Here is a 25,293-nt window from a genome sequence, read left to right as displayed (position 1 = left end):
TTTCCCACCCCTCTACCCTACCCTGGTAGAGTGGGTAGAGTGGTGGGTAGAGTGGCGGGTAGACTTTTGGGTAGAGTAGGTACGGAAGGTAGATGCTGTATATATGCCCAATCCTTCGACATATGCCTCTTTATATTATATCCCAATCCTCTTCATCGAAATCAATATCCATCTCACCATCCATCTCCACAGCCTCTACAATCATTGCTAGCAGCTCCTCCGAAGAGATGAGCTTCCGGGCAAACCAGTTGCCCATGCACTCTAACCTCTGGAGGTTCTGTGGCGACAACCTAAGCCTATCCCAGCTCTGTGTACGGCGTGCGCCCGAGAATTGTTGTTCTGGTTCAGCAGATGAGGGGGCGATTGAGAGAATACTGATGGCCATACGGTGCAGACGAGGATAACGCCGGCGCTGCTCTGGAAGCAGCCACCACTGAAGAGGAGTCATCTTTAGAGCATCAAGATCAATGGTTTTATCTTCAATAAATGCCATAAACGTATCGTCATCCTCTTGCGGAGTAGGTTGAACTCTCAGACGACGTTTCAGCCGGTCTAATTCATTCTCTATTTTCTTCTTTGAAGATGGATGAGACGTATCAACATCAGTCGCAGCAGCAGTAGGGGCTGATTCATGAGTGAGGTGCGCGTATTCCTTCTGCCAGATCAAATACGCAGCATCAATAGTCTTTTGATGCCATTCGTCTGGCCAGTTCTGAATAAGATAATGTTTCCGCTTCGAGGGATCGAGAAGCATCGCGGCGGCGTATACTGGCGTCGACTCAACGAGAGCGTAGTATTTGTCAAGGATAAACCAACCCATCTCAATGGAATTGACCATGCGGAGGTCCTTATCTGGGCCGGATTTATATAGCATCTTATAAAACATCAGCGTTATCCATTATCTTGACAAAATAGAATAGACCTTCTGATCCTCAAAGAAGGTGAGGATAGCATCCATCAGTGTAAGGCTCTGGGATAATGAAGCCTCACTGCCTTCAACCCATAGTGTACCACTGGCAAATACAGAGAGAAACCTCTCGGTACGCTTCAGTGTATCCCACTCAAGTCCATTGAGTCGAAAGCTATCGCATTCAGGGCATTTGTCAATAAAGTCCTTGATTTGTCGCTCCTTGCGTGTCGTACGCTTGATGAGATGATACCATGAGGACCATCGGGTGTCGTTATCGATCCCTAATGTAATGCCTACAGCCTCTATCCATCGATCGTGATGGATAGAGCTGCTTCGAAGCCACACGGCTAGGTTATGGAGCTTCTGGAGCGCAGTAGTAGCACCCCAGCCTTCAAAGCCTTTGTGCTTCGCCTTAACCTTACCACCTCTTCTCTGAGCTTGCTCATGAGCTCTTACTGAGGCCAGGTTATCTTCAATAACTGGCACATCCAGATAGGCGGAGAATAGCTCGTAAGGGTCGGTATCTTCCGTTTCTTCGATAGCCGCAAGAGCAGCTTTGAGAGCTTCCTTTGAGGCTGCAAGGAGAGAGGCTTGAAGGGCAAGGTTGAGAATATGATCAAGGCAGCGGATACGGTGGGTAATTGGATCATACTCAATCTATTTTAGATAGGCGAATAACCATCTAAAAGCCAATGTAGTTATACAAACCCCAAGTTCAAGTTTTAGAGAACGAGAGAGCTCTCTAAGTAGAGTATCATTTGAAGTGGCGTTGTCTCCAGTGTGATAGCCGAGTTTAGTTGTAATCCCGAAAGATTTAAGGGTGCGGAGGATGATAGCCGCCTGAACTTCTCCAGAATGACTAAAGAGCACCTGTGGGAGCGCCAGCATCCCGTGTTTGAACTGGTAATCCTGGGAGATCCACCTAACACAGATGCAGAGATATGCCTTTCGAGCTGGAGATGTCCACATATCTGTTGATATATGGATATCACCAATGGCTTCCTGGATGTTGCCCCGGAGCATTTGACGATATCTCTCGTAGTTGAGGACCAGGACACGAGTGAATGTTCTTCTGCTAAGGTGTGCAAGATCCGAGATCTCTGGATTGGCGGAGAGGAGGAGATCGTGAAGTTCTGGCCACTCAATAGCATTGAGAGGAAGTCTCCTTCGAGAACAGAGTGCTAGCAACGCCTGGAGATGCCGCGGTCGATCATAAGCCTCTCGGAGGAGCATTTTTCTCGAAGCTTCATCCTTTTGAAACAAGAACGAACTCATGAACTGCTGGCCAGGCACGAATCTAGGCTTGGAAGATATTTGCCGCTCTTCCAGATCCAGCCATCTCTTCCACAGAGGTGGATGATTGAGGCGAGATGATCTCGGGCTCCTAATGTGTATATTGTACTCCAACTCTTCTTCTTATTATCCCAACAGGCGATACAGTAGTGTAGCCGTTTATTTGATAACCTCCCACTTCGATCAGTTCTCGCTTTTGGCCTGAATTCGGGCTCTGAACCTCTGGCATGTCGAAAGAAGGTCCAGATTGAAGGTTTCTCGGCGGGAATCGAGACGATACTCGGAGAAGCACTAGAAGTAACACTAGGGTCCGGCAAGGAGATGTTGGGCGTGGAGGGCGTTGTAGGGACTGTAAGGGATAACGAATTATGTGAGCAAGACATGGTTAGCTCTATAATATAAAGAAGATTGCCTCAGACAGTTCTAGGGCCACATAAGATCGAGATTAGTTGTGCAAAGGAAGTGCAAGTATTGAATGACAATTACCTGAAGAACAAATGAAAGGAAATGACGAATACTGCTATTTATCTCGTAAGTAGCTTCGACGCTTTGGCGAAGCTGTAACAAAGAACCATGTCTGAGACAATCTTAAGACGAGGAGTCGTTTCAATCAATGCCGCAACGCAGCAGTATAAAAAGCAATGTTAAGTAGTGAAGCCGTTATGGTTGATAGAATGAGTATACAACAATATCGTAGTGCGGATGCTAGTAGTAGCAAGCAGCATGTTGGGTGGCACCCAGAGTCACCCGAGAGGTCACCACAATATAAATTGAGAATAATCAACAAAACTGGATGACTCCTTAAGGGCATTAGCATCAATAATCTTAGAATCTTATCAAATGATAAGATCTAATTGACCAATCAGGAGTGGGTAGAACGGGGAGCTCTACCCATTTCTACTCTACTCTATCTGGGTAGAGTAGAGGAGATGCCTCCTCTACCCTACTGGGTAGGGCGGGTAGAGGGAGCTCTACAATGCCCAAGTATGGCACCAACCCAAGCGATTACCCCCGTTTTTTTGATAGATCACGGTCCTCGACGTGACTATTAATCTCCACAAATCAACCAACAGTTAACGAATCAACCAACCGCCTTCCGGCACCAACCTGACTATTAATGCAACACCAATTAACGAATCAGTCGTTCGGCACCAATTCGCGCGATTAATGCCTCTTTGATAGATCACTGTCCTCGACGTGACTGTTCATTTCGACACTAATCAACCAACAGCCGTCCGGCACCAACCTGACTATTAACGCAATCATCAATTAATAACGAATCGGCCTTCCGGCATCAACACAGGCGATACTGCCTCTGGTAAACCACCATCCTCGACGTGACACCTAGATCCCGACGCCAACCAACCAACCGCCTACAGGCACGAACCCGACTATTATGCCAACACCAATCAACCAATTAACCAACCAGTCATCAGACAGCAACACGGACGATACCGCCTCTTTGACAGATCACTGTCCTCGACATTCATATCAACCTCCTGCGACCATCACCAAAAGACCCACCCCCTGGACAATACAACGAAGCCGCCCCGACCAATGACGCTAGGTGCGAAGGGGAGGAAACTCCGGGCAACTGAAGCAAGCAGGAGGTGGAAGAATCGGAAACGATGGAGTAAAGGGCCCTTATGTGAGGGAACGATCACGTGACTTTAATCAACCCCTTTATTTTATGTAAATAGCTTAAGCCAGGGCTTTTCCTGGGGAGTCTCTTTTCTCCTTGTAGACAATCAATCTATCCAAGTCGCACTCGACCTTGTTCGTGCACTTGTCCCGTCACACGGAGCCACAAGAGGCTCGTCAGAAGAGAAAACCAATATCTACGTCAAAGGACTCACGCCGCCGCTCAATCTGTCAATTGCAAGATGAGTGGCAATTTTGTTGGTCGGCTACACGATCAGCATGAGAAAGCATCCGCAGAGCAATGTGAAATCAGATGTTCCGGTCGCCTTAAGTCTGGAAGTCGCTGGGGTTGCGGTCGCCGGTTTCCGCATGTTGACGCTTTTGCTCGCCATCTGAAAACCGAAACCGGGCGCAAATGCATGCAGCCTTTGTATGCTGAAGAGCAAGAACAACACCAACAGCAACACAGTTGGACAGATCCTCTAGTTCAGAGCAGCCCAGATAATAGCTTCTTAGATCAGACTTGCAAACAAATAAATGGCATTCAAATTTATTCAAATCAAATCAAATAAATCCAAATATATTCAAATCAGATCCCGCTTTCAATTACTTGAATCAAATCAAATCTGAAGGCTCGATTTATTTGGATATTTGACTATTTGACTAACGCCCTAGGGTAGGCTAGTATTCCTCGTTACAGCGCGAAATTCCAGGGGTTCTCCCACTAACGTTGCTTTTTCTGCCACGCGTTACCTGAGAATGTTGGTGGGCGCAGCGCAATTGACGCCACAGAGTCCATAATGTAGATTCTGGAGCGCTTTTACCTAGTAGCAGGCAAATCGAATACAGATCTTGACATTGGCAGGTTTAACCTGTCATGGATCTTTACTGCGAATACCGACTGGCGCCCTTCCGGGCTTGCCCGACAACGACTACGCCCATGGTCACTTCGAATGCGCCAGTTTCCGCGCCTGTCACAGACGGCGGTTTAATCTCTCTTCTGCGCTGGCGATGTTTTCCAAGCGTACCTACAGTCCTACAGAGACGGATGGTTGAGGCCATCAGGGCTTGCTGAAAACTGATATTATTGGCCTCTTGAAGAGAGAAAAGTGGGACCACGGAGATATCCAAATGGAGTCAAATGAGTCAAATAAATCAAATTGGGATGAAGTCAAATCAAATTAAATCAAATCCGTGGCTCGGGAACTTGAATCAAATCAGATCCAAGTGTCAATTTGATTTGATTTATTTGTTTGCAAGTCTGTCTTAGATCCTTCTCTCACAGCAGATGGGTTATTGACGGACAATTTGCTCGGAACTGAGAGCTCACCGTTCATTCAAGGCCCAAGCCAACTGTCTAATATGATTCATTTTGGTGAGCTCGAAGCAAGATTTGGGTTTCTCCCTTTAACAGAGTTTGACCCTGGGAGTTCCGGGCCGAGTCTACTGGCGACCAGAAATATGAGGAATGAGAGTGACAGGTCAGCTCCAGGCGCATCGTACACAGGCTGGTGGCAATCATTCAGTTCTGCAATGAAGATCACTGGTTCTTGATGCTGGGGAAGTGGGCGGTGTAGCGATGCCAACACCAGCGGGGCCTTGCAGGAAACGTGGCTCTGAGCTAGATGTACTTATGAAAAACATGGACGTTCCTACAGCGGATGTATCGGAGAACGATGAATTTAGAACCTTTATTGAATTGTCACCCTTCCGCATTGATTGTAGTCCTCTCGAGTGGTTGTCTCGGAATGAACAGAAATCGCGCTATCCACGAGGCTGGGACCTGTGTAGGAGATGTTTCTAACTAACCTCGCAGTCGGTGTTTTTACGATACCAGCAGTGTCAGAGGACTCCCCATGTTTTTCAGGGTTAGCAATCCAACTCTACTTCATGGACTGGGTTTGTAGGCTTATCGGCCTAGCGAAGCCCGACGGAGGCGTCCGGCCGATTGCAACATGACGAGCTCTTCAAGATCTAAAGGACATTAATGAGCAATAAAAGCAAAAAGATCACTAGACTAGAGGTTGGAAGGCAATAGTTGAGACGAAGAGCCTCCGATGTGAAGTATGCGGCAACACCGGTCATAACGCGCGCACTTCTGAGTTTACTCCTTTGGTCAAGAGGATAGCGAAGAAAATTGATAGATTACTTGTGTTGTGGTTTTTCTTTCTGTATAACCCTTGCAACAAGATGGATTTGTGGTTTTGGGTGGGCACCTTGCTATGCCCTTACGCTAGGACGTATTCAAATAATCAAATATCCAATACATTGAACCTTGGGATTTGATTTGTTTCAAATAAGCTAAAGGCGAACTAAATTTGAATCAATTTGAATCCCATTTATTTGTTTGCATGCTTTTTAACCGTACAAAAACAGGCTGAACAAGATCGAAAGGCGACTTGTGCAAAATGTCGGTGAGTACGAGGAGAGAAGGGATTCTGGTGAAAATGCCTGGAGACTTCAGGCTAACAGCAGCGTATTACATACAGTCATGCATGCAAGCAATGAGTAATCTATGGAACCAAAGGTGGAACTTCTAAGAAAGACGTACGGCCGATCGGTGATAAGTCGCGTAGTCACGCTGCCGTTCGTCGTGCCAACAGCTATCTGCTCTGAAAACTGCGTTGTATTGGAACGCAGTGTGACGGGACAAGTGCACGAACAAGGTCGTGTGCGACTTGGATAAAGCGATTGTCTACAAGGAGAAAAAGAGATTCCTAAGGAAAGCTCTGACTTAAGCTATTGTCAGAAATACGGTGGCACATATCACGTAGAGGGTTTTATCTTCAAAGTACTTTTTCATTGTTCTCCTTGTCTGTCCCCCCTCATTTAGTCAGAGGGATTGAGGTCTTTTATCTTCACTGGAGTAGGTACCCCAACCACCTGACAATTCAGGTGGTTGGCCAGCCTTTCAAGTTTCTGATATCTATGATCTTGTGGTGGTTGAGAATCTGACAAATTTTTACAGGGGAGAGTTGAGATTTCCGGACAGCCTAACAACGATCCTCCGTACAGGGTATGAGAAAACTGTGACAAAAATCGTTGCCTCTTCCAGTCCATGTGCACATAGATTGAACAAACCATTGTGTTGTCATTACTTCCGCAGAACACGTGAAAATGCCGAAGTCGTCGTACCCACACTCATTCAAGCGGAGCTATGAGCACTCTCACGCATTATACGGGCTGAGAGAAAGAACCAGTTGTGTGAACGGATAAGAACCCCCAAGGGCCACAAGGCTACAAGGTATCAACAGATCTAAAGTTTTGCAACATAATCAAGGAAGCATCGTCACAATATAGTGGCGATCTCCAATATATTTGACAGTCAAAAGATATTCATAGTTGTCGGTAGATGTTAGCAGCTATAGGCGAGTATTAGCAGCGGCATAACTGCCTAAAGATCTATAAATGCTGATGTTCAGAGAAATAGTGGTATGAAAATGAGAGCTTGATGTCGTAGTAGAGCCGGATCATGAGCATGGCGAAAAAGGGAACTCGTAAGCGAAACCAGTATCGATCTAATTCGTCGTGTTTGACGACTCTACATTGAAAAAAGGAAAAAGCAATGCTGATAACAACAATGTGCGTCTAGGTAGTCTTTTGGACTTTGTTTTCGATCGAACTTAACAAACGCCTTCAGACTTAGGGTCGCACGACCACAATGCGCAAACGGTGTAATGGAGAGGAATCCGATAGGTTCTTGGGACAAGGGAGTCATTGTTCGGGTCTTAACCTTCCTAGTTGGGCACGTAAGGCTCGGCAGCTGCAGCAACCCAGACGTGCTTGTAGATGGCGTTACGCCATTCTGACAGGCATGGTGACCAGGACTACTTGCTGGCTAGGCATGCTTGACCGCCTTAAACAATGCGTCAGACTATTGTGGGGTCCACAAAGATCGAGTATAATGGCGCCGAAGGCGCCAATTCTATTGACCGAGAATTATCTGAAGAACAAATGAAAGAAGGGAGCGAATGCAGGTATTTGTCTTGTGAGCAGCTTCGCGGAAGCGGCAAAGCTGCAACAAGTAACCATGTCTGATACGATCTCAAGACCAGGAGTCGTTGATGATGCAATGCGGCGTCGCGGCATTGTAAAAAGCAATGACTTGCCCCATCTTGAAGTCGTGATAGCTGACACAATGCTTTCGTCAGATGCTTGCCGAGTTTCCCGCCAACGTGTTTAAAGCTCCTCGGCTCAGAACTTAGCGACCTGTGTTCTCTTATACCATGCCGTGAGTGAGGGAAAGGCGCCCGGTCAATAGCACCCTCTCATGCGGTTGGTGAAGCACTGCGGCTGACTTTTACGTAACACTTAGTCGGAGTGGAACATTCAAGATTCCAATGTCAATACCGGGACGTCAATGAAAATACTCTTTGCCTGAGGCTGTAACTGCTGCTATTGATTTTGCGGCCAATGGCCGGACGTCACAGAAGTCGCAGGGAGACGAATTGGATGGACAGACACATCTATTAAGCTGGGAGCTATGCACTAAGCTGTGCCCACTAGCTCAGAGAGATTGCTTGCCGGCCTGGACAGCAAGCACATCAAGAGTGGTCCGGCACAAAGCGGCCTTGGTCAGAGCACCATAATAAATGAATATGTCGGTCTTAGCGACTCTGTCTAATTTCGCCTTACTTGACCCGCCCTCCAGCTTTCCAGCCTCACATCGACAAAAGCTCTCGCTGACAGAAGACAGATGCGCAACTTTGAATAATATATGTATTAGCTAAGTCTTAGTAGAGTTTTTCTCCACCACTTTTCTTCCTCTGCGATCAGTAGTCGTACTGTAGCTGGCCTTGACAACATGTGTCCCTCTTCTGGGACCTCTATCAGCTTCACGTCCGCCATGTGTTTTGCCATTGCTTGATAAATCTTGCGTGCCTGTTCGATAGGGACAGAGGTATCGTCTTGACCATGTATTAGCAGCAGTGGTGATATTATTCCTTTGGCGTTGTATAGGGCGCTGCGCTCACGGTAGGTCTGAAGCTTCTCCGTCCCGACCGCGGCGGGATTGTGCAAAACCAAAGCAGGCACAGAGTCCGACTCAATTTTGTGAGTGTCCTTATCAAGCGTCTCCAAGTCACTTACTCCACAAAGGCAAACACCGCCAGCAAATTTCTCCGAGTACTTCGAAAGCACTTGCAGCGTGATGTAGCCTCCTGCGCTTGCACCGGTCACACCGACTGCTCCGATTCGCACTCGTCCAGAGGCGACTAGGTGGTCAGCCAACTCGACGACATCGTCTCTGTCTAAAACCCCCCAATTGCCAAACAGAGCCTGCCTGTATTCTCTACCGTACCCTGTTGATCCTGTGTAGTTCAGTTCCACGTACGCATAGCCTCTTGAGGTGAAGTATTGTATTGGTAGCATGAGGCCGCAGCCCGCATGGCTCGTTGGTCCGCCGTGTGTCTGGATAATGAGCGGGGGCAGTTCGCTTTCTGGAGCCTTGTAAGTCGGGTTATGAGGCATCCATATGAAACCATGAATGTCCCGAGCCGGCAAGTCCTTGGAGCGGATGTGTATTGACTCTGGCCGCGCAAACTAGTGATGTGGCCTTGTACAGTACGTGTACGTACAGTACTGTATTTTAGCCCTAGTACCGTACGTACAATGGGGTTGTACAGTACAGTACATACATACAAATTTCCCCTTCCTTTTTGGGCAATAGTGAGCCCTGCCCTTGCACCATTTTTGAGCCTCAAACCTCAGATTCCACCTCAGTGTCAACACCCAATATATCACCCGTCGACTGTAATACACCTCCCACTCAAAATCCTCATTGGTTGAGGCCATCGCGCCGTCCATCCAGACCTTCTTGCCCTGCGCATTCACAAATAACTCGAGATATGAATCTTCGAGTTCTAGCCAGTCCTTCTCCTCAAGATCCGCCCAGCGCTTTTTTAGGGTTAGCTTTGGTGGGCGCCATCTTTTTAGCGATACCTTCAATTGGTACAAAATCAGGAGTGCGTTGAGCCAACAGAGCTTTTGTACAGCTCCGTATTTGTACGATGTGACCCACAAATTCCCCTATTTGGAATATCGTACGTACGCAGTACGCGTACGTACTTTTTCTTCTTGTACGTACGTACGTACAACAGTGTTGTACGAAAAGTACAACATCACTACCCGCCGCAAACAGACTTGTCGGCAAGGTTTCATCCATTGACTTCCGGATGACCTTGCTCAGCTCTGGCCTGATTGCGTCAATGCGATGGACTGTGTTGCCATTGATCGTGCCTGCGCCAATTACGAGCGCAGATGTATCGTCGTACCTGCACACCGAATCACGCAGGACTTGGCAAATAGTCTCTGGGTTGGCAACCAGCTGCCACTCGCCCGTAGTTATATCAATCGATATCACATGATTCACCCCATTTATGATTGGCGTGGCCAATACGCGGTCTTTTGTGAGGATAGCATACGTATTACTGTTTTCTTCGATGTCAGTTTCGGTCCCATCGCCTAAGGAGGATATTGGTGTATGGAATGCAGCATAGAGCCCTTACATCGGTTCAGAGTGGCTAGCAAATGAGAACTCCGCGCTTTCCAAGCCGGCCAGCTTGATAGGAAACTGCTCTCCGCTACCAGAAGGTATTCTGAATAGTTGGCGATACGAGCCGATCTCCTTTGCAAAGAAGAGAGACCCATCGGGGCCCCATCGAGGCTCTGCAACACTTTCGCGGTTCTCTCCCGTAATCAGGCGCACGTTTGTGACAGCGCCATCTTGGGACCAGTCTGCCCAGTGCAGCTTCGCGTCTGTGTATGGAAGCTCCGGGCGGTTGTATTGGGTCCATGAGAGCCGTGTTCCATCTGCGCTGAACCGCGGCTGGAAGTAAAAATCTGCCCCTGTCACCACCCTCTTAACCTCGCCTGTGTCGACGTTGATAGCTGCAATGAAGTTCTGAGCTCCCTGCGAGGTACTGTCCGTGCGATCTTCTTCAATTGCGAGAACCCAGGGCAATGATGCATTGGCAGAGAAGCTTCCGTAGTGCAGAACTGTGCTTTCTACTAATAGGGAAACGGCTCCTGAGTCCGGGTTCAGCAGAAGGATGGTGTTGTCTCGATTGGAGAAAATAATGCGGTTATCAGGCAACACATCGAAAATTGCACCGCCGTATCCATAGACGCTATTTTCTGCGCTGAAGTCGCTAGGAAGGACTGTTTTTAAACCAGTTTTGGTAATCTCAACAATTGTCTTACGCCCGTCAGGAGTGGTTTCGCCGAAGAAGGCACGTCCGGATTGAGGCTGCAAGGCAGGTCAGCACCATCCCGGCTACTTGGTATAGGGTTTACGTGAAAACAAAACGCCGCTTCTTTATAGAGGGCATAAAGCTGAGCTCCAGAGAAGAGCCTGGACGGCAATTGATAGGGGCGCCACCCCGAATTGATACGGACGCCAACATCTTAGGGATGCCACAAGAATGGGGTCTCTCATTGGTTGAAAGCGTAAGTTGACCCATCAAAGGCGGTGTGGTCAAAAGTTTCAAACAGCCTTAACAGTGAAGCCAATGATGCACAATTAAATGAGCTCTGGTGCGCCTACAAAGAGTTGAACATGATGCCATACCACGCAGAGGGCCCAGCCTGCCTACTTTGGTCATATGCTGTTCTAAAGAAGTAATGCGCCTCTTCTATCTATGGGGCCATGGGTGTTTCGTTGCGACGTTGAACATACAGTCCACGACCCTAAAACATCGCCAAGAATGAAGTAACAATTTCATCAGAGGTTGCTAAAATTTGGGCAGCTACGTTACGGTATGACTATTATGCAACCTTCCTCTTGCCTTTCGTCTGTGTGTATTTCGTCCAGCACCTTATCTACGATGGCGTTTATCTCCAGACCGTTGCCAAATTCTGATTCAGCGAGTGGTTCTGATCGTTGCCAAGGGCAGACCTTCGAGGACTTGACATGGCCAACTGTGTGGCACTTGCTGCACCTTCGCGGTGCCCGTGTACGTGTCAGGGATTTTACAAGTCCGCCTTCGGCGCAAGATCCTATCGCCTCACCAACTGATAGCTCCCACTGAGACATTCGTCTTCGCACACTTGGTTGAGTTCTCCGGCCACTTGCCCGTATACCAGTTGTGTTTCCACACCCGAGCGGCATTGGCCCTCTTTCGTTCGACTGGGTTTTAGATGTCTGGGCACCCTCGCCTGCGACGCGAGCCAAGGTTGTCTTATTTTGACTTCCCCTTGGTCGGCCGCGGCGCTTCGGCTGACTGCTTGGGGTCCGAATGTCTAAAGTACGACGATTGCGCGTTTCATCATCAACCTTTGCCGCCATGCGTGCTGGTACAGGTTGAGGGGTGTTTTTTGGTCGCCCGCGAAGACTTGTGGCGATCTTTGGGTCCAAGATTCGGCGGTACACGTCTCGGCTTACCGGCTCTCTCAGATGCCATCGCGGGTGGACATCCCACTTCGTCAGAGGCGTCGCCGTTGTAAGCTTCGCATAGATTGTGTGGTGGCAAGGCACACCGAGCTCAAAAGAAACATTGCACTCGTCGCCGCAAGTTCCAACATCATCCGGCCAAGGCTTGGACGAGCTTGGGATGCCTTTCAGTGCCTTGCGATGCTCCTGATGATCAAAGAGAGTGCCTTCTTAGACACCACGTAAGGAAGCTCGCCCAGATATTCTGAGCCGTGCCCCACGTGCTCTCGCGCCGTCAACACTTCATCCTGGGCACAGGCCTGGCGGAACTCCCTCTCCTGGTCTTCTAGCATACCCTGAATTGCTTCAACAAGTCGGTATAAATGGCTCATTCCGTTCAACAGATAGCTCTTTATGTTGTTGTTGCTGGCCTCTGTGCCAGAAGTCACTCGAATGCCGAAATTGCGGTACTTTCGAATGAAGCATCGGGCCCATTGCGCCCTTACTGGCATATATGTACTATACAGATACGCGAGGATCGCTCTCTGGTCACCGAACTGCCGGCAGAGGCACTCCCAGGCCTTCTCATGGTCCTCTTCTGTCTCAGCAAACACCACCAGCTTCCACAGCACGAGCACTCCGTTGTAATCGTGGGGTACGGGCTGATGTAAGTTGTCTAGGGCGACTGGCTCCTCTTGCCTTGCAGATGCACGTACGGCCTGCTGATCGCGTTGGTTCAGGGTAGCATCGGGATCGTCCGAGCTACTTTCTTCCCCGGTGCCCTTGTCCTTAGCGGAATACACCCACCTCCGTTTGGACTGTAGCATCACATTGGAGTTGATATGGTGGATACACAGCTGCTGCTGGGCGACCGGAAACTCAAACTCGAGGGCCTTCTTCATCTGATTGTCAAAGTCGGTAATAACAACATCAGGCACTCGGATACCGTTTCGCCTTAGGAGCGTAGTAATGCCCTTTGCAAGGAACTGGAACCCTTCAAGCCTCTCGTTGTCGATCAAGCCGAATGCAGCATTAAACACAGTTCCCAAGCAGGTTTGTCCTGTAACTTGGAAAAGGGGCAGCTTGAAGCGGTTTGTGTTGTATGTGTTGTCAAAACTAATAACCTCGGAGAATCGCTTCCACATCTGGAGACAGTAAAGGAATGTCCATACCAACCCCACCAAACGGCTCGGCTCATCGCTGGCCCACTCCGCGATGTAAGGGATCCCCTTATCGTCGAATAACTTGATCAATGCCGCCGTGGAACTATAGCCGCCCAAGTTCTCTCTGTTAGGCCGGGCTCTTGCATTGTAAATGTCTCTTGCTGTGTAAACTGAATCCGGGAATGGGTCTCGGATGATTCCACCAATATCTCGTGCACGGATGCCAACCCGTCGACTAGTGGACCGAACCGCCGCCTTCACGGGACTCGTTAGCCGCCGATGCACAGGGTGGGCGGCCGCATCTGAGCTAGACCTATGGTTATGTTGATGATGTTCCACTTTTGTGAAGTGTCGTAGAGTCCACTGGAAGCAGGCTGGCGATCAATTCCACCGTCAACTCAACTTTTTCAATTTTGTGGAAGTGGAAGTCACGTGCATCAATTCAATCAATTCAATCTTCCCTTCGTATTGATGGACTCAATTCCACCTAGATGGCTTCAACGTTGACAATCTGTTGAAACTGGCGGTAGAGTGGCCGTAGTTCAGGGTAGCACCTGCTGAAAGAGCCGCCCGCCAGGTGATGTCCCCAGTACATACTAACCCCAGTGCATTTGCGTATACAGCTTGTATCCAGTACTTATCATACATTTTGTCTCCAACGCGTCTCGGCTTGTCATCGCGCGTAGTGACGGCCTTCAAAACAATTCTGTTGCTGCGATCTAAATGGACGCAAACGTAACTGTTAAGCGCCGACGGACTTCGGACTGCGGCACATCCAGCGCGCCGCTAATTAACCCGGATGCTTTACCAGAAGATTGGAAACTTTTGCCGTGGAGCAAGTTCCCAGGCTTTACGGTTTCTGAACGTGCTGGCAGACAGACCTCGTGGATCTGGCAGCATGGGTTCGACATTCAAGCTCGCGATTCGCACACAAAGAGGAAATGGGTTTGCAGGCCTTGCCTCCAAATGCCGAAGCCCAAGACATCAGACTTCTCTGCCGTTGGTACACAGAACATCGAGAAGCATCTATTTAGGGAGCACAGACTTGTAGACGAGTCGGGGAAGAGGCAGCCTGCGACTGGGAATTGGCTGAAGGAGAAGACCCCTTCAAGAAATATCGTCGAGATGCTGAATCTCGACGCTTCTGACCCTAAGGAGCAATCCATCGCCAACGCTCTGATTCAACGCTTCGACAAAAGCCATTTTCAGAGGCTGCTTCTGGAGTGGGTAGTCGATGCCAACATCTCCTTCCGCCAACCCGAGCACTCTAGGCTTCGGCGCATATTTGAATACCTTAACCCATCGGTTGCAGCGACAAATGCACATATCTCCCACGATACTGTTCGAAGGCGAATTGTCGACCTTCATCTCCAACAAAAGTCACGCATAGTGGACCACCTGAAGAGCTTCCCAGGTCAGATCCATATTGCATTTGATGGCTGGCGTTCAAGGAACCGGCATGCTCTCTATGGGATTGTCTGTTTTTATGTTGATAAAAATGGTGCCCCTTCCAAGCTCGTCCTAGGCCTGCCAGAGCTGAAGGTTTCGCACTCCGGAGAGAACATTGCGGCTCAGATCCTCGAGATCCTAGAGAGCTATGAGATACTCGACCGGGTGGGGTATATTACGCTTGACAATGCCGGCAATATGGACACTGCAACGGAACAGATTGCAGAGGCGCTGGGTATTGATCCGAAGAAGCGCAGGGTGAGATGCTTCGGCCACGTCCTCAATTTGGTGGTTAAGGCTCTATTGTTTGGGCACAAGGCCGAGGCATTGGAAGCAGAGGTGGATGGGGGACCTGGTGTAGATGCGGCCCAACACGAAATCTGGCGAAAGAAGGGGCCGGTCGGAAAACTCCACAATCTGGTCCACTGGATCCATCGATCCGACAAGCTGACATACCATCTCCGTGCGCTGCAGGAGGAGTTCTTTCAGCATTCAGACAACCTGAAAATTCAAGCAAAGAAGCCTGTTGATGTTGTCCTCGATAACCAAACTCGTTGGCTGTCGACTCTCTACATGATCCGGCGCGGTCTCATGTTGCGACCGTTTCTCGAAGACCTAGTTGAGAAGGTCACGCTGGAATTCAGAAAGGGTTGTCGCAATGGGGTGAGAAGGAGGGAAGAGATACCCCTCTGTCTCCGAGAGGAGAGTCTCCTGAGCGAGAAAGATTGGAAAGTCATTGAGTTAATGGACAAGGTGCTCCTTGATTTCGAGGAGGCACTCCGGATGCTTGAAGGCGACGCCCAGAGCCGGGTGCGCAAAGGCGGCCGTATCGAGGCATACGGCAAGATGTGGGACGTTGCGTCAACATACGAATTCCTGATGGACAGTCTAGAAGAGTGGAAAGCAACAGCAGCAAACTACCCAGACCCTGAACACTTCAAGATAAACATCAACCTAGGGTGGGACAAGTTGAACGAGTACTATACAAAGCTGGACGAGACGCCGGCATACTATGCTGCCGCCATTCTAAATCCGGTCTCTCGTTGGGCATATTTCGAGAATTCCTGGACCAACAAAGCACAGCTGCTGTGGCTTCAGGAGGCGAAGAGAACGGTAAGGAAGTTATGGGACGAAGAGTACAAAACACTACCGATACTTACGATGCCCGATGAAGAGCCTCCGCTGAAGCGTTTAAAGGTAATGAGTGCACTTGAGAGACATCGAGCTTACCGGACCTCGTCGCTGTCAGGCAGGTCTTCATCTTTGGAAAACTCGCAGAACGTAGACCATGATGAATATGACCACTGGCTGTCGAGCCCTGACGTTAAGAACGACCCTCTGGTCACTGATGTCGTACAATATTGGTGGGGGAGACGGAAAGATTACCCTCGGCTGTCGCGAATGGCTCTCGACTTGCTATCAGTGCCACCTATGTCCGCGGAGTGCGAGCGTTTGTTTAGTGTTGCTGGGCAAATGGTTTCACCGCTGCGGACACGATTGGAAGCTAGCACGATAGGGATAACACAAACACTTAGGTCGTGGGTGCGCAATGGCCTAATCGACGCAGCGGATACGTTGATTGATGTATCAGGAGAGATTGGGGAGAGTATTATATGGCAGGCGGAGGAGGACGGCCGCGGTGCTTGGGAGTAGGGTGTTGTGGAGCTCCGCATGTGTATGCAGTTCAACCTCTTTCAATTCAACGCCATCAATTCAACTTGGAGATGCGGTGGTTCAACTCCACGGGTGAAATGCTGAGTAAGCTGTCAACTCAACTCAACGTGAAGGCGAAATTGATGGAATTGAATTGATCGCCACCCTGACTGGAAGTCGTTCTCAGGTAAAGCCTCGGCGACGATCTTCCACAAGCACCCGGACTTTCGGGATTTTCGTCTCCGGAGGCCTGCACCCCTTCCTGGCCGTGGCATCCCATATCGATCGCATTGGAAGACGCATCGACTCCATCGTCCAGGTCGAACCATACTATGGGCCTTGACAACACCAAAACCGTGAGCCTTCGCAAAGCTGTTTACCTGTGCGAAGAGGGCGGCAACTGACGGAGCGAGCTCTCCAGGAATGAGCGGATTGGGAATTGACTCGGCAGTATTGGACCTGGAGCTGGCATCAGACAAGTCGTGCTGTTCAGATTGTGACTCGGTCCGGGTTGGTACGGCTGGAAGCTTAGCAGTGGCTAAATGCGGAACAATCGCCTGTGCCTGCGTTTGCCTCTCGTGTGTCCCGCCAACTCGGGTTTCGTGAGCTAAGGTCAGTGGTCTCGCTAAGTGTCCGTCACTTCCTCCATGATGGCCAGACGGAAGAATTGTCTCTTCAGCTACAGTTTGCGATGCCTGCTCTCTTAAGCCGGATTGATTGATGCACGCACGCTTGACTCGCTCCGGTATAAGCGTCTGGACGTGTTGCAGCCGCTGGCTGGGCCGGTACTCTGATGTACAATAATCGTTCCGAAGGTATACGTCCGACTTCCTCCACCGAATGCCTGGGGTATCCTCGGTGATGCGATCATGAAGTGGAGGGAGAGAGGTGAAGTGGCGGTCTAGTCACGACGCAGGCATCCCACTGGCGCCATCACCATGATATTGGCCTGCTTCAACCTCGCCAAGTGAAGAAGTGGACGAGACGCTGGAGAACGTATGCGATCGTGTCTGGCATGAGCCACTAGTCGGACTAATCACGTCTCTTCGACGGCTTATGTTGGCGGCATTCATAATCGCGGAGGACATTCTGGACGCAGAATAAAAGGAAGGTTCGAGTGCGACTCTGCGTGCTTTGGAAAAACGATTATTTATAAGCAGAAAATGACAATTTCTGAGGAGATCCGGAAGATTCCAGGATCAGCTTTTTACACCATGTGAGGTGAGAAGTGAGACACTCATTTACACGATGTGTGGTCACATGATTCCCTCAAAGGAAAGAGCATGAAGTGCCGTGATGATTACTCGGAACGCGGCAGAATTCAGTACACAGTGCACTAGCAATTATGGGGCCAAGACCAATGAGAGACCCCATTCTTGTGGCATCCCTAAGATGTTGGCGTCCGTATCAATTCGGGGTGGCGCCCCTATCAATTGCCTTTTCCAGAACGATTCGACGCGAATTCTGTGAGAGCGGCTAAAAGTAAAGACAAGAGATCATCAACTGTAACAAACAACTGGCTTATGAACGGGGGAGTTGTTTGCCCACTCTACGTCGGATGGGAACACCACACCCGCTCCGCTCGGAGTACTTATGGCAGGTTACACACCTCCTACTGCGGGTATTCTTAACTCCTCAGCGTTCGTTGCCTCGCCGTCATCGGCTGCAACACAGGCTGACGCAAGCTAGTCCCCCCGGCCAATGATGTTCCACCGACGTGCAGGCACACTGGACTGGACACACCGACGTCGGACTTTCGGTCTTGACTCGGGAAGAACCATGCAGTGTCTTGGTGACAGCTATTCCCTAGAAGGTACTAAATGATATGCGCACACTATTACATAGTGTAACCTCAAAACTTCAATCTATTTAGCTTCTTGTGAGTTGAGCACAAGCTTACAAGCTCGGACTAGCTCAGACACGTTAACAAGCAGCCAGTAAGTAGGTTCGTTGCCACTCAGACGTACAGCAATGTATTATTTTCTCTGCAATCTGATAATTCCTCTAGAATGTGCTCTAGTTGACTTTTTCAAACCAAATAAGATCGTCCAGCGCATTTTCCAGATACAGGCCCATTTTAGATGCCATATCACCATCAAACTGAAACTCGGCCCGTAGAGGGCTATCGCCTCCTTCATTTTGGAGGATCATGTGTGCAATATACCTTGTCTGCTTACACACATGCTCGAATTCAATCTGGAAGGCAAAAGAACGGTCTGAGCCATCGATGTGGAGCTTCCTGTCTCTGATGTCAACGGTCATGTTGTGATAGCCGGCGTTCCAGTACTCGCCCGTGTAGGCGGAGAGGGCCATCGTCTGTGGCTCTGGATCCTTGATCCCCGGGCAGAGCTCTTGGCGTATTTTCACGTTGGGATCACCATCCCCGGCGCTGTCAGCGCCTGCTGCACCGAACAGTTTCTCCCAATCAAGTCGTCGCTCCCTAGGAATTTTGAGCGCTTCATCAATCAGCTCCGACTTGATTATGTCACCGATCACGCCTCCTCCCCCGGAATTGCTGAAAATAGCACCGCCAAACTTGATCTCTGGTAGGAAGAAGTGGGCCCCTAGTGATGTTGTACTTTTCGTACAACACTGTTGTACGTACGTACGTACAAGAAGAAAAAGTACGTACGCGTACTGCGTACGTACGATATTCCAAATAGGGGAATTTGTGGGTCACATCGTACAAATACGGAGCTGTACAAAAGCTCTGTTGGCTCAACGCACTCCTGATTTTGTACCAATTGAAGGTATCGCTAAAAAGATGGCGCCCACCAAAGCTAACGCTGCCTTTGTTTGGCGACAGTTTATTGACCTCGGCCGCTCTAACCCTAAGAAAAGCAAGCGATACAGATGCCGTCACTGCCAGAAGGACTTTGCAGCCACTTCTATTGGGCGGCCTAAAGAGCATCTCGCTGCGTGTGAGAAATGGCAAGGCAAGCAGCAACAAGAGCGTCAGGCTCAAGATGAAGCTGGACATCCTCCCCCATATTCTGAAGCTATACAAAAGAAGATAACCGAGGTCGGAGTTCAGCATATCTCGCAAGACGAGAGTAACAGTTTCGCCTATGATGCCGCCGCCGCCGTAATCGCTGGCGGCCGCCCCTTCAGCCTGTTCGAGAGCCGGCGTTGGCATTATTTCTTCACTCGCATTAAGCCTGGCTGGAAGCCTCCTAGCCGCGCTGCTATCACGAGAATTCTCCCCGACTTGTATCAGGAACTCCTTGACGAGGTTTTCCAACGCATTACTAGCTCAGAATGGTTCAATATAATATTTGACGCTTCCGATAATGTTTCCGGCCACAGAATCGTTAATATCTCGGTACAAATACCAGACGGCCCAGCTTTCTACTGGAAAACTTTTGATACGGGAGACGAACAGCACACAGCAGAGAACTGGGTGAAGTTGATATGGAGAGAAATGCAGAAACTGTGCGGCGGTGATCTCTCCAGAATCAACTCTATCTGTACGGATACCGAAAATACGATGCGCTCGGTACACGATTTACTAGGGAGATTCCCAGAACTCTCACATGTCAACTTCTCTCTGTGCGATTCTCACGGCCTTCAGCTCTTAATTAAAGATATCCTTCTCCTTCCATTCTTTGAGGATCTCTTTGATAACGTCACCACACTTCTCACGTTTTTCTCACGGTCTAAATTACAATTGCAAAGATTGAGAACGTGCCAGCGCACAAGGTGGAACGGAATAACTCGCGCGCTGATCAGAAGGTAACTCGCCAGCTGTCTGTCGGCTACATCCCCATACTAACCAAATAGTGTAATTACACGCTGGGGTTCTCAGTACAATTCATTTTTCTCCCTCCTCCGTTCTCGAGACCCTGACAGAGACTGGTCTATTCGAAAAGATGTACGAGGCGAGCTGCGATCCCAAGGGTGCCCCGTTCTCCTGCCCGAAGCGGTTCGGATCATCAAAGACAACAGCTTCTGGCTAAAACTTGAGACTGCGATCGCTGTGCTAAAGCCTGTGAACGACTTTCAACACGCTTCCGAGGCTGATGAGTCGGGAATCGCGTACGTTGTAAATCGCTGGCTGCAAATCAAAAGCAAGTGGGCCGAGATGAGGGAGGCTGATCAGTTTCCTGATGTTCCGTGGGATGATATTGACGCTATATTCAAAGCACGGCTTGATAAGCAAACGTACAATATACATTGGGTCGCTGATGCCCTCCGGCCTGACACAACAGGTCCGAATTCGAAACTGCCACCTAGCGTCTTTGCGCGCGTACAAGAGTATTTGCGGAAACATCTGAAAAACAACGACGAGTATCACCGTGCTCTCTCCGAATTCACACACTTCCGAATGCGTACGGGCGGCCCAGACGGCTTATTTAATAAGCACAGCGCCGTATACGACGATGGCTTTAAGCCAGCAATGGCATGGCAGTGCCTCCTCAACCAGGGCTCGATTCTGGCTAGAGTAGCTGTGAAGGTGATGAACACACTTGTGAACTCCGTACCCTCAGAACGAAGCTTCTCTGCTATTAGTTTTATACATACAAAAGCTCGGAATCGCCTTACGCCAGTGCACGCTGACATGCAGGCCTTCATTTTTATGAACGACCGCGTGTTAGATCGTCTCAAGGACGAGAAGTATGCCCACAAAAAGCGCTGGGCGGATCTTGAGGAGAAGGACTGGCTAGAACTCGAAGATTCATATCTCGAGTTATTTGTGAATGCGCAGGGCAAGAAGGTCTGGATGGACGGCGCGATGGCCTCAACCAATGAGGATTTTGAGTGGGAGGTGTATTACAGTCGACGGGTGATATATTGGGTGTTGACACTGAGGTGGAATCTGAGGTTTGAGGCTCAAAAATGGTGCAAGGGCAGGGCTCACTATTGCCCAAAAAGGAAGGGGAAATTTGTATGTATGTACTGTACTGTACAACCCCATTGTACGTACGGTACTAGGGCTAAAATACAGTACTGTACGTACACGTACTGTACAAGGCCACATCACTAGAAGTGGCGGGTTCCTGCGCCAGCGATTGACCCACCGTGGCCAACTATCATGAAGCCTCGGTAAAACGTAACTTCCCAGCCCGCCGCATAGAGTATCGAAGAAGTTGAAGCCGTACGTTGCTTGTAGTCAGGGTCAAAAAGTGAGCGACTCCTAATGAGCCCCTCGTAGATGTCTTTGGTGAACGGCTCCTCTTGGTTCATGATGGCCTTCACATATTTCACATAATCATTTACGCTGGTGATGATGGAGCCTGCACCCTGTGCTTCAGGAGCATCAGGAACTTTGAATCGGTTGTAGGTTTTCGTCTCGTCGTCCCACACGTAACCAGGGGTGATGCGATCTCCAAGACCCTTGGCTCTTGCGCGTGCTGGCTGCAAATTAGTTGAGTTCATGCCAAGGGGGTTGAAAAAGTGTCTCTGCAGGAAGTCGGCAAAGCTGAGAGAGGCCACAGTCTCGATGAGATGCGTTGCAACGGTATACATCATGTTGCAGTACAAGTGTTTGGTGCGTATTGGTGCCGCAACAGCCAGATTTCGCAGATTCCGAGTCACGGATTTCGCATTATCTGTATGGGGAGAGTTAGGGCCAAGATATGACTCATCATGACTAAACAAAAATCATTAACGACAAGAAACTCGCGAATACGTAAGAATACACTTACGGTGCAATACCCGTGCGGTGAGACAACATGTCTTCCACAGTGACGACCTTAGTGTAGGTTTCATCTGACATGACAAAGTCCTCCGGCAAGAGGCTGGACATGGTAGCCTCATACGTGACATGGGGATAATGGCCATCGTTGTGGACGAGCAGGGCGACTGACGCAGCAGTGAGAGACTTGGAGGCCGACGCAATGTCAAAGAGAACGTCAGCCGTCATGGGTTTCGGCGGGTCAAGGTTGACAAGACCATAACCAGCAGAGACAATAGAGGAGTTTTGAACAATAGCAATGGAGACGCCGGGAGCATGAAACTTTTGCAGGAGACCCTCAACGCGAGGGCCAAACTGTGCGGAAGTAAAGAGGTCCATAATGATTTTTGTCTGCCACGCATTTCAGACCTTTCAACTTCCCATAAGCGAAAGAGATGTTATTTGTACTAATTGTTCATGACAGAAGCTAAACTGGCTTGACCAGACTGGGCTATCCACATTTGATCAATTCAGGGACGTCGTAGCAGCTTCATCTTCAGGGAAAGTCTACCCACTCAACTGGCAGTGTAACGTATTCAATTTCCCTTAATTTCAGCGGTTCCGTTAATCCTGCCATTGCCGAAGCAGGCAGGAGGTATCAGCCTCGGAATTACCTGCTTCATTTTTGACAATCGAGCTAGACATATGAGTGATGAGAACGGATATTGGGTCGACTACGACTTGTCGAAATTCCGGAAGCATGAGCTTCCGAGCGGTTCGTTGGGTACAGCACATAGAACAGATAGCGAGCGATTTTCGCCAAACTTGAATTTGACAGTAGAGGAAGGGCATTGCGCACAATACTATGGAGAAGATCTTTTAGTTGCTTGCATATTGCTGCGTTGGGTCACACCTAATGTTCGTCTGCTGCGCCTTCACGGATAACTTCCGAATCTTGTAAGCTTCTTCGAGTAACACCGAAAGTTGGCCGAATCCTCCCATGCTTTCAACACTGGTGTATAATTACAATTTTAACTGAGCCGTGAATGGAGGGTGCACGCCCCGGGTCGTGGCCGTTTCACTAGTAATCTACCTACATGACCATCATGACTAGCCCCTTGTGTTCGATAATCCTGGATGCCAGTTACAACTCCCATCAATACCCCTGTACAAATACAATGCTGTGTCGATGATGTCGCTTAGAATATTCTCCTCCTCGTTGGTGGCGCTCCGATGCAAGCCGGGTTTGGTCTGCAGAGGAGGCCAGTGTCAAGGGCTAGTGACGGAGCCAAGCCCGCAGGAAGTCTGCGCCTAAGGAGCACATGAATCGTCTTTCTAGCTGACACAAACTCTCGAGTCAGAACGCCACGCTTCGTTTCGTGGTGGCAGTGGCAGAGCAGAGAGCGCTTTCACCTCCCCTCTTGTCTGGCTCAGAGGGTTATGCATAGAATCTGTAGCAAGTTGGAGACAGACTGATTGTTTTGTCAAGCTTGTCGTACTCTCGTACCTATTGTCCAGATACCTGCCGAGTCATCTACGTGGCAGCCCGCGCAGCTGCGTAAGGCAACAACAATCCTTGGCTGACCGCCGGACAGCTGGTAAGACTTTTATGCTAGAAGATGCTGGCTATCTCAGCCAGAAGTTTCTAGGGGTCTCGCTTACTCGAACACAACTAAATTTCGCGGCGAATTAGAGACCAGATGTGGTAGTACAAGGCGAGTGGCGCATCTCGGGAATTTGGGCTTTCACCACCAGGTAGGTAAGGAGGCGACTGATACATGGGCGCCCGGGCGCCCATTTATCCTTGGGCGCCTGGGCGCGCAACTGACTAATCACCGCTCAGGGTGCTTTCTCATTGGCGCATCTAACACGCGCCTTGCAGATGGCACTGGATGTCGTTGAATAACATACCTAAATTAACTTTAACGACAAAAGCAACTAACCACAAATTGTACAACCTAGCTAGTATAGTACTGCGCTACAATATTAATTTTTTTTTTGGCTGATGTACTTATGGCTTTACCACTATACACTCGCCTACCTCACTCGCCCTTGAGTGTAACTCCTGCTGCTCTTTACTATCCCTTTCTACGCTTCTCCATATGTCTTTCATCCCTCTCCTCTTCCCCGCTAAGGGGCTATTATGCAGCTCTTTTGTTACTACAGCCTCAATGCGTTCGTCTTCCGCCTTGCTCCAATCTAAATACGCCATCATCTCCTCTCTCGTCCATTCCCTAGACCCCGCTGTATTGATGCACCGCTTGGACATTTGTTTGTAGTCTAGGCACCAGTTATAACTTTGCCTATTATATCTTTGTGGAAGCCCCATGGCCTTCCGATATTGCTGATTGGTTCTGATGCTGCCAGCAGGTTGCGCCTCATACCATGTACTTCTTGCGGAGATATATCGCGCATAAATGGCCTCTGGAGAATCGTATTGCTGCCGGGGTTGCGCAGGTGCTTGACGAATTAAAGGCTCCTTCTGGAGCGCTTCCTTGTCCGTAGACGTTGGTAAAGGCTGCTTCGGGTTAGAAGCCATCATGGGATAGTCAGAAGCAGTTGACATATCCAGCACGGGAGGTGAAGATACCAATAACGTCGGTACGACTGAAAGCAAGCCCTGGTGAGTTTTAGAAGGCGATGTATCCCTAGCAATTGAAGGAGTCGCATGCCCTGCTGCCGAATCGCATGCAGTAAGATCAACTAAAACAGCATTTGGAGTCACTGTAGGATTTGTGCCAGTGGAAAGCTTTGCCTTAGGCTCCGGCGCCTGAGCGATTTGCGGTGCTAACCCTTTAAACCTTAGGGGGCACGCTCTTGAGGTCATTATATGACCAAGCGTGTGGCATCTGCTACATTTACTAGGAGCTCTTTGTCCTTCCTCAATTCGCTCGAAACCACACGGCTCGCGGCGTGTGCTTGTTACTGGCTGAGTGAGTTTCGGTTTTACTTGGTTTATCCGTTGCTCTGGTTCCAAAATCGGCCGCGGCTGAGCGACATCACGTTTCAAATGCCAATGTGGATGGAAATGCTCAAGAGAGAGACTCCAACTCTGTTCTTCTAGCTGCTGTAGTGTATGGGAACATGGCAGACCCTGCGAAGCCGTAAAAGTCTGGCTACAAGTAGCTCTAGGTGGCTTTTGGAGTAGTTGCCGCTGGTCTTGCACTTTGCGCAGAGCTTGCCAGGAAACCCAACCTCGAAC

At 49.4% G+C, this 25,293-nt stretch overlaps 6 protein-coding genes across 6 annotated transcripts; 2 read left to right on the top strand and 4 right to left on the bottom strand.

The window, feature by feature from the left end:
• Nucleotides 1-130: 130 nt before the first annotated feature.
• Nucleotides 131-2,143, bottom strand: VFPPC_12437 (ribonuclease H-like protein; the record flags this gene model as incomplete). Its single annotated transcript, XM_018290318.1, has 3 exons — nt 131-874; nt 923-1,567; nt 1,619-2,143. The coding sequence occupies 3 exons, from the start codon at nt 2,141-2,143 to the stop codon at nt 131-133; spliced, it is 1,914 nt and encodes a 637-aa protein (XP_018136115.1).
• A 6,423-nt stretch (nt 2,144-8,566) lies between these two features.
• VFPPC_12435 (transposase) lies at nt 8,567-14,023 on the bottom strand (the record flags this gene model as incomplete). The annotated part of the gene is made up of 7 exons (XM_018290316.1): nt 8,567-9,385; nt 9,485-9,739; nt 9,960-10,272; nt 10,351-11,090; nt 12,225-12,419; nt 12,494-13,630; nt 13,973-14,023. 7 exons carry the CDS (start codon nt 14,021-14,023, stop codon nt 8,567-8,569), a joined length of 3,510 nt encoding a protein of 1,169 aa, XP_018136113.1.
• Nucleotides 14,024-14,098: 75 nt separating this feature from the next.
• VFPPC_17443 (restless-like transposase) lies at nt 14,099-16,477 on the top strand (the record flags this gene model as incomplete). Its single annotated transcript, XM_022429151.1, has 1 exon — nt 14,099-16,477. The coding sequence occupies one exon, from the start codon at nt 14,099-14,101 to the stop codon at nt 16,475-16,477; it is 2,379 nt and encodes a 792-aa protein (XP_022285832.1).
• A 1,896-nt stretch (nt 16,478-18,373) lies between these two features.
• On the bottom strand, nt 18,374-18,790 carry VFPPC_17444 (hypothetical protein; the record flags this gene model as incomplete). Its single annotated transcript, XM_022429152.1, has 2 exons — nt 18,374-18,380; nt 18,513-18,790. 2 exons carry the CDS (start codon nt 18,788-18,790, stop codon nt 18,374-18,376), a joined length of 285 nt encoding a protein of 94 aa, XP_022285831.1.
• Nucleotides 18,791-19,241: 451 nt separating this feature from the next.
• VFPPC_17445 (transposase) lies at nt 19,242-21,415 on the top strand (the record flags this gene model as incomplete). Its single annotated transcript, XM_022429153.1, has 3 exons — nt 19,242-20,209; nt 20,258-21,362; nt 21,410-21,415. The coding sequence occupies 3 exons, from the start codon at nt 19,242-19,244 to the stop codon at nt 21,413-21,415; spliced, it is 2,079 nt and encodes a 692-aa protein (XP_022285830.1).
• A 42-nt stretch (nt 21,416-21,457) lies between these two features.
• VFPPC_17446 (beta-lactamase family protein) lies at nt 21,458-22,490 on the bottom strand (the record flags this gene model as incomplete). Its single annotated transcript, XM_022429154.1, has 2 exons — nt 21,458-22,067; nt 22,123-22,490. 2 exons carry the CDS (start codon nt 22,488-22,490, stop codon nt 21,458-21,460), a joined length of 978 nt encoding a protein of 325 aa, XP_022285829.1.
• Nucleotides 22,491-25,293: the final 2,803 nt, after the last annotated feature.

The sequence above is a fragment of the Pochonia chlamydosporia genome, chromosome 1 (genome assembly GCF_001653235.2).
Source record: "Pochonia chlamydosporia 170 chromosome 1, whole genome shotgun sequence".
NCBI lineage: Eukaryota > Fungi > Ascomycota > Sordariomycetes > Hypocreales > Clavicipitaceae > Pochonia > Pochonia chlamydosporia.
Note: the sequence above shows the minus strand (reverse complement) of the source record. Positions and strands in the feature narration are given on the sequence as shown.